We start from the raw sequence: 12,315 nt of genomic DNA on the forward strand, positions 1-12,315 counted from the left end.
TCGCTACTGTTCATAAACTGCAGAGCAGTAGCCACAGCGTTTTCGTGCTGTAAGCTCGATAGGTGTCGCTACTATACGTCAATTATAAAATTGTACAGTATGCGATAAATGAAGGATACATTTCAGTTGTTGCGAACTGTACAATTTTATAATTGACGAATATGTGTAGAATTACAGTAGCGACATCTAACGAGATTATGACACAATCACATGTCGTTACTGTACTGCAATTTGTTATGAATGGTAGCTATGTCTACAGACGGTATGACTGTGCCAGAACTGTGGTCTAGTTTACGGCGTATTTCAAATATTTGCGATGATAAGCTGATTCTGTGACGATGCCACTCTGGCTTTATTTGGACATGTTATAAAAATGGTAGGCTATGCCTCGTCACATTTTAATAGCATGTTTTCACATCCATGACAGTAATAATTTTTCGTTATGGCGTTTGTTGTTATTCTAAGACGTAATCTGTTCACTGGTTGTATTTCATTTCCCATGCTTTGCTGCAGACCTGAAGATGGTCATTGCTGACCGAAAATGGTAGCCTAAGGGCCAAAAGTTTTGTGATCATATGTGGAAAGAAGAGAAATTCATTCTACACTTACTGGATCACTGTTTTAATCTGCGACCGTGTTGCAACTTGTGAATCTAATGATATCCTTGCTGATGGGATGTGGAATCCTAATCTTCTTTCCGTAATGATACACATACGTGATACACTCGTTTATACCTCTTTACCTTTCGAGTGCTTCAATTTCCCTGGATGACCTCCATAAAATATTATCCGCATGTTAAAGGACACGAGAGTAAAGTTTCTAAGTAGCTTTATTCCGATGTTCGAATCTGTGTGTCGGCGACCAAAAACGGTCTTTAGGTGCGACGTACTACGCGTCAGCATCACAGCTGCTGTTGTGTTGATACAATCTGCGCGTGATGTGTGAATGGATTGGTAGGGCAGAGAGAGAGAGAGAGAGAGAGGGCAGCACTTTATCAGAAACGACATGAGAGCTTACGTAAAGAGGCACTCCGGTGCAGGGATCCTCAGTAGCTCACGGAAGCTGGTAGTGTGAAGTGACGTTTGTTGCGCTGATGGGTTCGCAAAACAACGCGCTCCGGTTGCCGCTGACCATCCAAGAGGATAACCTTCCAGGTGGCTGCGCGGCTGTGCTTAGACACATCAAGCCGTACTGGAACGAAGAAAGGATCAAATTCAAGGTGACAGAACGCGACGCAACTTGGCTAACTACTTAGTATGACGTGCTAAATGGTGCGCTACTGCTATAGCAAATCCTGGCGTTTCGTTACTTAAGCAGTCGACGAAAGAAGTTCACATTAAACAACTAATATCCGAACGACGCAGAAATTTTAAGGGAGTTTATACTACTTCGTATAAGTTTTATAGAATTAATTCTTTAAATCGAGTTTTCTCACGTATTGCGTGTTTGAGTGCCTGCCGGAGTGCGATACGGTATGTGAAATTTACCTAGTTGACAGTTATTCCCTCTTTACATTGGATCCTGGCCGTGTTGTTTCTGTATCTGATGCCCTTAATTGTTTCGTTAGTGCGAAACTATCACGCCCTCCCTCAAGCTAGATTAAGAACAAATTATTTTACGGTAGTTAGCGTAATTTAAATCCTGAAAGTTAAATGGCTGTTAATTGCGAAATTGTGTTTGTTACTTAGGAAAGCTGTACATTTTTTTATCTTGGACCTTTCTAATTTCTCTGGTGCTTTGTCATGGAAAGAATGGGCATGTTCGCGGCGGTAATTCTACTTTAACTTCAAAAGGAGTGTTAAAATAGCGTATTGGTAATGCACCAAGGTTTGTTTGCAATTTGAGAAAAAGGTGAATTTAGAATTTGGCTCTGTGCGTATAGTTAGACGCATTTAGAGGAGGAATGACCCTGGCGTTTTTATTACTACTACTACTACTACTACTACTAGTATTATTAATTGTTGTTAAAGTATTTGAGATACTGCCTTATCAACCGGTAACAGGAAAGCTATTGTAAACAAAAAGTTCGATAGCACAGATGCATCGAGAAAGGAAATTGTGCTTTGCTTTCCCGGCAGACCCTTTAGTGCTAAGGAAGAGAGTAGCGTACCACTATGAGGTAATGAACTTGCGGAGGCGAAAGAGTTTCATCTCTCCATGAAACGTGCACAAATAATTCTACTGAGGTGGGTTGTTGTTGGGGGGGGGGGGGGGGGGGGGGGTCGTGAAGAAAATGACACGAAACTCTGAAACGGACACCTGTACAAGGTGTATGGAAGTAGTTTACCATGAAGATTATGGACATGAGTAGTAGTCAGCCAAGATGATGATAAAGACGCTGGTATTGTGTTAGGCATAAAAAGGTAAGATACTGCTCTTCTTAACTAGGTTTAACAATGGACTTCCAACTCGGGATGACGTGATTTAAAATGTGCGACAATATTGCTTGTTTGATTGTTCAGCGTTGTTTCATCCTCCGCACCTGTGTATTTATACCATTATCAGAATCGTCATAGCCACTTAGTCAGATGATGATGATGAATTACGACGTTAGGAAGAGATTTAAAATATCCTCGTCAATTTTTAAAACATTCATAAACTCAATAAGATCATGAAATAAGGCCGTTTTGACCTTGACAAGAAACTGGGAAGACTATGTCCCTTCGGGAATAAAATTAGAAAGCTACAAATTTCATAGGAATGTAAATAAGCTACACGTCTTTAGCTTTGCATGTGCTATAAAGATTTCAGCAACCAAAACTCTGTTAGTGACTGTCGTAGGAAAGGAACAAATGAGTTATCGATGGTAAAACATTGGAGCAAGTGTTTTGTTTCCAGTCTCTTGGCTTGGACATAACCTATGAAAAGGCCAAGTACAAAAAGTAAAATGCCACAGAATACGTGGTGCATTTGTAAGAACTCCCAAGGCAGTTGGAAACGTAGGAAAGGAGGTTCCTCATAGCTGTAAAAACAATTTGAAGTAACATGGTTTGCGTGTGTCGGAGACTAGAATCTCAAATAAAGCTTTTTAAGGCTTTGAGGAGAACATCAATAGACAGTCATGAAATTTATTCGTAATTGCGGAATCTTCCTGACATTAGCTGCGTTTGATATGGTTCAAATGGCTCTAAGCACAATGGGACTTAACATCTGAGGTCATCAATCCCTTAGATTTAGAAGTACTTAAAACTTACTAACCTAAGGACATCACACACATCCATGCCCGAGGCGGATTCGAACCTGCGACCGCAGCAGCCGCGTGATTTTGGACTGAAGCGCCTAGAACCGCTCGGCCACAGCGGCCGGCAGCTGCGTTTGGTATGGGGATGTTACCTATTGGTAACACATGAAAATGTATCAGACCGGGAAGCGAACCCGTATTTCCCGCTTGTCGCGAGCCTTAGCAACTTCGGCTATCGAGCACGCTTCCACGACCGACCCAGACTTCCATGCGCCATAACTGCGCTTCCAGGATCGATCCAAACGCTTATATGTCATTCTGCCTACGACCCCATCGCTCCCAACTTTTACTTGGATTCCCACCACAGTGTTTCAGGGAGACAAACATACGAATTTTGCCCGGAAAATACGTATAAAAGTTGAATAATAACTTTATTTTGCAATAATTCAGGTATTACAATATGGTCTCCTTCAAAGTACTCGCCCTGAGACGCGATACACTTCTGCCAACGCCGTTTCCACTGTTGATAACATTGCTGAAAGTCTTCAGTTGTGATGTTGTTCAGTTGCCGTGTCGTTTCCGCCATGATGGCTTCCACATCTCCCAAGTGCCGCCCCCGAAGCACCATTTTGCATTTCGGGAACATGAAGAAGTAACACGGGGCTAAATCGGGAGAATAAGGCGGGTGGTCTGTCACGGTGATTGAGCTTCGGGCCAAAAACTCGCGCACAACGAGCGACGTGTGAGCAGGTGCATTGTCGTGATGGAGGATCCACCTGCCCCCTTTCGCCAACTCCGGTCGAACTCGGGCCACACGAGTTCTGAGACGTGTCAGAACTTCAACGTAAAAGTTTCCGTTCACTCTCTGGCCGGGAGGAACAAATTCCTTGTGAACAATGCTCCTAGAATCAAAGAAAACAATCAACATTTTCTTCACATTGGACCTTGATTCTCGCGACTTTTTTGTTCTCGGTTCTCCTGCTAGTTTCCATTCCTTGCTTTGAGATTTGAGCTCCACATCGAATTCGTAAAACCAGGACTCGTCTCCAGTGATGACTCGGTTGAGAAACTCCCATCGTTCCTCTGCTTCCAACCAATCCTCACAGCACTCAACCCTCTTTCCTTTCTGTTCTGGCGTCAAGAGCTTCGGTACGATTTTCGCACACAATTTCTTCATTTCAAGTTTTTGTGTCAGGATTTCGTGAACGATTGTTTTGGAGATTGACAGCTCGTCAGCAATCATTCTGACTGTCAATCTACGGTCTTTAAGAACACAAGCCCGAATTCGTTCAACATCTTCATCGGAACTCGATGTCGACCGGCCTCCTGGGCGAGGGTCATCGCTCACTACTTCTCTGCCATCCCGGAACCTTTTTAACCACTTGGTCACGGTTGGTTCCTGCAGAGAATTGTCTCCGTAAACCTGTTTCAAACACTCAAAAATTCTTGCCTAGCTTTGCAAGAAACTTGATGTTGACGCGCTGTTCCTCAATCAGAGAGAGCTCCACGCCGACGGCAGGTGAAAAAGGGTAACTGTCAACAAGCTGCCGCACACTCCCACCTTCACGCAGAGTGGTCTGACTCGAAATTAGCGTTGATGGGATTGATTACAGCAGTAGTCCCACCTGGCGGTGACTGCAACTTGTAACATAAAGACATTATTCAACTTTTATACGTATTTTCCGGACAAACCTCGTATTTTAGTGACGATCTTGCGGCTGTACTAAATTTATAACAAGAATGTCACCACCAACATCTGTCGCTTCAGATATTTTTAAAAATAATAAGTATTAGCAACGGGCAAAATAACGACCGCAATACTAACGCTGAATACGCTTGTCTTCTTGAAACCGTGTGGCGGGAATCCAAGTAAAGTTGCGAGCGATGGGGTCGTAGACAGTTTTGGAAGCGTGCTTGAATAGCCAGAGTTGAGGTGAGCGCGACAAATAGGAAATCCAGGTTCGACTCCTGGTCCGTAACAAATTTTCATGGGTCACAGGTAATATGGTCTCACCTAATGCAGCTAATTTCAGAAAGATCCCGTATTGCGAATGAATTTCGTTTCTTCGGACATTTTAAAAATAAGAATCAGTAGACATAGAATATGTTGAACTCAGACCTGTCTTATCTTAGCCTATATCCGAAGACAGAAGATGATGACAATAATACGATAAGGCAGTAAATTGTAAAGTTTTGTAAGTGTAAAAGTGCGAAAGAAATAAGACCGAACTTGACACCAACGATAGATGGATCTGAACTCTTCGGGTAATTTGCCTTGAAGGCACGACCACTACACACTGCGACGAGATGGTTGGAAAATGAATTCTCACAGTATAGACATCAAAAGACCTCACCAAAGAGGCCGTTACTAATTATTAACAATAGCAGTTGCTTGGGGTTTTTGTTTAAGGTGAGCTCGTATGAGCCATGAAACAGATATGCATAAAATGCATGTTTGACCAACAGCTGCTTTTATTTTAAAACCAAATATCGACAGATTTGTCATGGACCGCCCTCATGTATAAGGGTTAAAGTGGTTTAAGCCACAACATTACTTAATAACGTGTAGAACAGTATACGATACAGGACTTTTAGAAGCAAACATAATAATACCAAGTGTACACAGAATACTGCTATTATACATTACTTGACGATTGTTGATAGTCGCCTTCCAAAAATGTTTAAAACAGATATGCAACTCCAGTGGTCAAAATCCAGCACTTGAAACCTGAAGGTCATGCCTTTGATCGCATCACCGTTGATACATTTGCCACGCTCGCACACTTCAGCCTTTGTACAAAAGGTGTCAAACGGAGGAAAATCACGATATAAGCATTGCGACAGTTTATTAAGAGGACATGAGACGTGTTGCAAGGAAGTGCAGGAAGACTAAGTCCCAACTTCCCTTCTCCGCTCAAGCTCGAATTGGCAAAGGATGAAGGAGGAAATAGGCTTTTTCCTTGGGAAGGAACCATCAAGGCAAGTGCCTTGCGCGAATTAGGGGAAACTACGGAAAACCGAGGGCTTGAACCGGCATCCTCCCTGACGCAAGTCCTCTGTCTTGCCTCTGCACCACCGTACTCGATTGGAACACATGCCCTGATAGGGAACTCTCTCTGCATATGCCTTAAGTGATTCAGGGAAAGCACGGAAAACCCAAATCTGGATAGCTGGTCGGAAAATTGAATGCTGGTTCTCCAGAATGCAACTATAGTGGGAAAACGTTTGAAAGCAAAGATTTAATGAAGCAAATTTATTGGACTTTCCACTTCCTGTTTATGCATATTACATCTTTGTTTTTGGTGTATTTTGTTTTTTGGCCGCAATGTACGAACCTTGTTTTTCATACCTTTCGCACTTCACCTGCCCTCGAACACACATTTTCATACCCCCCCAGGGGGTCCACAACTCTTTTGTGGATACGTGCGTAGCGAGCACGGGACCTCGAGCTAATGTGGCCCTTCTTCCTTTCCGGGCTGCATACCTTCCCTTTCCGCATCCTTCCCCGTCCCCCATCTTCGCCGCTCCCCCTCCCCCTCACCTCTGGCTCTTTCCTTCCCTTTCTCCCCCTCTGGGAGTATGGTTTGTGCCTACGTTCGTAGACGGACGCTCGAAACTGTTACAAATTCCTTGCTTTCTACACTTGCAAGTCTTCGTCCTTCCTCTGTCCTTCTCTTTTCCTTACCTCTTCTCTTTGCCCTTTTCTCCGCTGCGGCGTTTGAGACCCCTCTTCTTTCCTTTCCCTTTCTCTTTTTTCCTCCCTGTGCGTGTCTGAAGGCCGACCCACGCATTTCCATGCGTAGCCGGTGACGGGGTAACGCGTAATTCCCCGCCCCGGGTAGACAGGTAGGACACGTACGTACCCCCTGGTAACGGCCAGGCCCAGGGAGGGGTGATTACCCGAGCTGATACCTTCCGAAAGTGCCGATTGGTCCCTCTGTCCGTTTGTCGGGAGGTGTGACCTGAGGTGTGAACAATCACCTAAGGTGGGAGTGCCCTCAGAGAGGGCCCCCACAAGGGAGGAGCGCGCCATCGGAGACGCCGGTAATCATGGGGGATTCTTCCGCAATGGCTTCCTCACCTTCCACTATGTCTGCTCACAAGCGTACGTTCACTGAGTCTCAGCCACAGACAGTTCTTCCATTGTTGCCACAGTTCCTTGTTGTTTCTCGGTCTGACGAAGGTCACGACTTCTCCACGGTCAACCCTTTCATTATTCAGAAAGGTGTCGACGCAATTGCAGGTCCTGTAAAGTCTTGTTCCAGATTACGGAATGGCACCCTGTTGTTAGAAACAGTCAGTGCCCTCCAGGCACAAAAATTGCTGCGTACTTCTCTGCTCCACACCTTCCCTGTCCGGGTTGAGGCGCACCGCACTTTAAATTCCTCGCGTGGAGTCGTTTATACACGCTCCCTCGATGGATTGTCTGACGAAGAAATTCAGCACTACCTGTCTGACCAGGGCATAACGGCTGTTCATAGAGTTGTGAAAAGGGTTGACAATTTCTGTTCGCCCTTACGTCCCAAACCCTACGCGTTGCTATCGGTGTCAGCGGTTCAATCACACCAGCCAGTCCTGTTCCAATCCGCCCAAGTGTGTTACGTGTGGCAAGGATACCCATGAGGGTGCTTGTCCACCTCCATCCCCTCGCTGCATCAACTGTATGGGTGACCACGCTGCTTCCTCTCGAGATTGCTCCGTTTTTAAGGACGAAAAGCTCATCCAGGAAATCAGAGTGAAGGAAAAGGTGTCGACCTTTGCTGCTCGAAAATTATTCGCCAGTCGACAGCCCACCGTGCATCAGACAGGAAAATACAGCACTGTCCTTGCTTCTCCTCGGCCAACAAAGGAGGCGGCCACGCAGACTTGCGACCTCACCTTTAGTCCCACGGTCGTCAGATCGGCCAGCGCAAAGATCGCCCGTTCAACCTCACCACTTTCGCCTGCCCACTCTCTGGCTCACCCTTCGTCGGGTTCTGCTAAATCTCGAGCCCAAAAGTCAGACACCAAGACTTCGAAAAAAGAGCATACTCGTGAAGAGTTTTTACGTACCGCAACTTCCCAACCATCGGTTCCTCCTCCATCTAAACATTATACTTCCAAGAATGCTACAAAGAAACCCAGTTCCTCTCCTTCTTCGCCAAGGCGTGTCCCATCTACAGCACCACCTGACGGAAATCGCCCTCGGCCGTCTTCTGTGTCGCCGAGGCGCACTGCTGGTGGCCGATCAACCGGCCGCTCGCTGGTGGCAGGAGCTGCTCCTGAACAACCTATGGATCAGGATCTTCTGCCTTCGGCTGAATGCCATTCCATGCTGTCGGTCGCAAGCTCTGAGCAGTCGTCGAGTTGACAGCAACCTTGGTCACATTCCTCCATTTTCTGTTCACCCTATGTCCATTCTCCACTGGAATATCCGCGGTATTCGAGCCAATCGGAATGAATTGTCAATCCTCTTACGATCCTACTCGCCGGTCATCTTCTGTCTTCACGAAACAAAGCTGCGTCCCCATGACCGCTTTGTTCTCCCTCATTTTCAGTCTGTCCGATATGATCTCCCCTCTGTTGAAGGAACTCCAGCGCATGGAGGACTCGTGATTCTTCTCCATGATACTCTCCATTATCACCCAATCCCCTTAAACACTTCCTTCCAAGCTGTCGCCGTCCGTCTTTCCGTTTCCGGGTACACGTTCTCTCTTTGTACTGTATACATTCCATCGTCTACACCATTGGCACGAGCTGATCTCCTTCATCTTCTTGATCAGCTTCCACCCCCCTATTTGCTGGTTGGGGACTTCAATGCCCACCACCCGCTTTGGGGATCTCCACATCCTTGTCCACGTGGCTCACTATTGCTAGACGTCTTCCACCAAGCGGATCTAGTTTGCCTCAACACTGGGGTCCCTACATTTTTGTCTGCCTCCACGACAAATTTATCTCATTTGGACCTTGCGGTCGGTACTGTTCCGCTAGCTCGGCGCTTCGAATGGTTCGCCCTTGATGATACACACTCGAGTGACCACTTTCCATGTGTCCTTCGACTGCAGCCTCAACTGCCATATATGCGCCCGCGACGCTGGAAGTTTGCCCAAGCTGATTGGACACTTTTTTCGTCTCTAGCGACATTCGATGACCGTCACTTTCCCAGCGTCGACGATGAGGTCACACATATTACCGACGTTATTCTTACAGCTGCGGAACGTTCAATACCACGCACCTCCGAATTGTCCCGGCGCCCACCAGTTCCTTGGTGGAACGAGGCATGCCGTGATGCACTACGTGAGCGGCGACGTGCTCTCCGCGTTTTCCGCCACCATCGTACTTTGGCCAACTGTATCCGCTATAAGCAGTTCCGTGCGCGATGCCGTCGTGTCATCCGCGATAGCAAGAAGGCAAGCTGGAAATTCTTTATTAGCTCATTTAACACCTTCACTCCCTCCTCGGAAGTTTGGAGTCGGCTTCGACGGTTCTCAGGCGCGCCTAGTTTCCCCCGGTCTCGGGACTCACTGTCGCGCATGATACATTAGTGGACCCCGTCGCAATTTCTAACTCGTTGGGTCAGCACTTTGCTGAGATTTCGAGTTCTTCAACTTACCCGCCAGCGTTTCTCCCGAAGAAACGTGCAGCGGAAGTGCGACCTCTTGCTTTCTCCTCTCAAAATCGCGAAAGCTACAATACTGTTTTCTCCATGCGGGAACTCCAACATGCACTCTCTTCTTCTCGCTCCTCCGCCCCAGGACCGGATGGTATCCACGTCCAAATGTTGCTGCATTTATCAACCCATAGCCTGCGTTACCTCCTTCGCCTTTATAATCGAATTTGGACCGACAGTACTTTTCCCAGACGATGGCGGGACGCTATCGTCGTTCCTGTTCCGAAACCTGGAAAGGACAAATATCTCCCCTCTAGCTATCGCCCCATTTCTCTCACGAGTAGTGTCTGTAAGGTTTTGGAGCGTATGGTGAATTACCGTTTAGCGTGGTGGCTGGAATCCCGCAGTCTTTTAACACCTGCTCAATGCGGATTCCAAAGCATCGTTCTGCAGTTGACCATCTTGTTGCTCTCTCCACTTACAACATGAACAATTTTCTCCGGAAACGCCAAACAGTAGCAATATTTTTTGATCTGGAGAGAGCATACGATACCTGTTGGAGGACAGGCATCTTCCGCACACTGTTCTCTTGGGGCTTTCGAGGCCGGCTGCCCCTTTTTCTTCGCGAATTTATGGCAGAGCGCACATTTAGGGTGCGGGTGAACACTACTCTCTCCCGTACTTTCTCCCAAGAAAACGGGGTACCCCAGGGCTCCGTGCTGAGTGTTGTACTGTTTGCCATCGCCATTAATCCAATTATGGATTGTCTCCTTCCTGATGTCTTGGGCTCCCTCTTTGTGGACGATTTTGCGATCTACTACAGCTCTCAACGTACCAGCCTTCTTGAACGACGTCTTCAAGGATGTCTCGATCGCCACCACTCTTGGAGCATCGAAACCGGCTTCCGTTTTTCTCCCAGTAAGACCGTTTGTGTTAATTTTTGGCGACGTAAGGAGTTTCTTCCGCCCTCCTTACATCTAGGTCCTGTCAACCTTCCGTTTTCCGACGTCGCTAAATTCTTGGGTCGTATGTTTGACAGAAAACTGTGCTGGTCCTCCCACGTTTCCTATCTTTCGGCTCGCTGTTTGCGGTCCCTCAACACCCTCCGTGTCCTGAATGGTACCTCCTGGGGAGCGGACCTAGTGGTGCTTCTCCGCCTCTATCGCGCCTTAGTGCGCTCGAAATTGTACTATGGCAGCATTGTCTACTCCTCTGTTCGGCCGTCTATTCTTCGGCGTCTCGACTCTATCCACCACCGTGGATTACGTTTAGTGTCTGGAGCTTTTTACACCAGCCCTGTGGAAAGCCTTTATGCTGAGACTGCTGAACCTCCGCTGTCCAATCGGCGGGCAGTCCTTCTGAGTCGTTATGCTAGCCATCTGTCTTCCATGCCTGCTAATCCAGCCCATGACATTTTTTTCGACGCCTCCTTTGATGTAGGGTATGCAGGCCGCCCCTTCCTCCCTACTACCACCGGGAGTCCGCTTCCGTCAACTGCTCCATTCTCTTTCCTTCCGCTTTCCTAAAACCTTCTTGACAACTTGGGGTACAGCACCGCCTTGGCTCCGTCCCCGGATCTGCCTGCTCCGTGACCTTTGTCAATTTCCCAAGGATGGTACCCCTTCACTTGTTTATCGTCGGGCATTTGCTGCTCTATGTGCACAAATGACGGACGCCACATTTATTTACACCGACGGCTCGAAAACATCGTTAGGTGTAGGGAGTGCCTATATTGTTGGCGACACCCCAAATCACTTTCGGCTTCCCGACCAGTGTTCGGTTTATACTGCGGAGCTTTACGCTGTTCTCCAGGCTGTCCACTACATCCGCCGCCATCAGCGGATACAATACGTTATTTGCTCAGATTCTCTCAGCTCTCTCCTCAGTCTCCAAGCTCTTTATCCTGTGCACCCTCTGGTCCACCGGATTCAGGACTGTCTGCGCTTGCTCCACCTGTGGGGCGTCTCGGTGGCGTTCCTCTGGCTCCCAGGACACGTTGGTATCTGTGGAAATGAGGCGGCCGATATTGCAGCCAAGGCTGCAGTCTCTCTTCTTCGGCCAGCTATTCAATCGATTCCCTTCGCCGATCTCCGGAGCGTTTTATGTCGTCGTGTTGTTCATTTATGGCACGCGCATTGGTCGACACTTCCCCATAATTGCGGGACGTGAAAGCTCTTCCTTGTGCTTGGACCTCTTCCTCCCGAACGCGTCGTCGGGAGGAGGTAATTTTAACTAGACTCCGGATAGGGCACTTTCTTTTTAGCCATCGACATCTTTTAAGCGGCGATCCTCCCCCACTCTGTCTCCACTGCTCTCAGCTGTGGACGGTAAGACACCTTTTAATTGAGTGCCCCTATTTTAATCCGTTACGCTCCCGTCTACAGCTATCGCCTGATATATCGTCGATTTTAGCAGATGACACGCGCTCGGCCGACCGCGTTCTCAAGTTTATTAGTGCCAGTGAAATGACGTCAGTCATTTGAAGCTTTTTTTGGGGACAACCAACCCCTTTCTGTAGTGGATTTTTAAGCCTTCCTTCTGCTTT

General features: G+C 47.3%; 1 protein-coding gene across 3 annotated transcripts in view; it reads left to right on the forward strand.

Annotated features, from left to right (window-relative positions):
* LOC126412594 (ethanolamine kinase 1) overlaps positions 1-12,315 on the forward strand; it is a 159,644-nt gene that overhangs the window by 10,322 nt on the left and 137,007 nt on the right. Inside the window, exon 1 of one of the 3 annotated variants that reach the window (XM_050082257.1) lies at positions 1,051-1,219. The exons of the other annotated variants lie outside the window; for them this stretch is intronic. Within the exon in view, the coding sequence (XP_049938214.1) occupies positions 1,094-1,219 (126 nt within the window). The 5' untranslated portion in view covers positions 1,051-1,093. Of the gene's footprint in view, positions 1-1,050; positions 1,220-12,315 lie in introns of those variants that run through there. 3 annotated transcript variants of the gene reach the window in all.

This window comes from Schistocerca serialis, chromosome 7, assembly GCF_023864345.2.
Source record: "Schistocerca serialis cubense isolate TAMUIC-IGC-003099 chromosome 7, iqSchSeri2.2, whole genome shotgun sequence".
NCBI classification, from domain to species: domain Eukaryota; kingdom Metazoa; phylum Arthropoda; class Insecta; order Orthoptera; family Acrididae; genus Schistocerca; species Schistocerca serialis.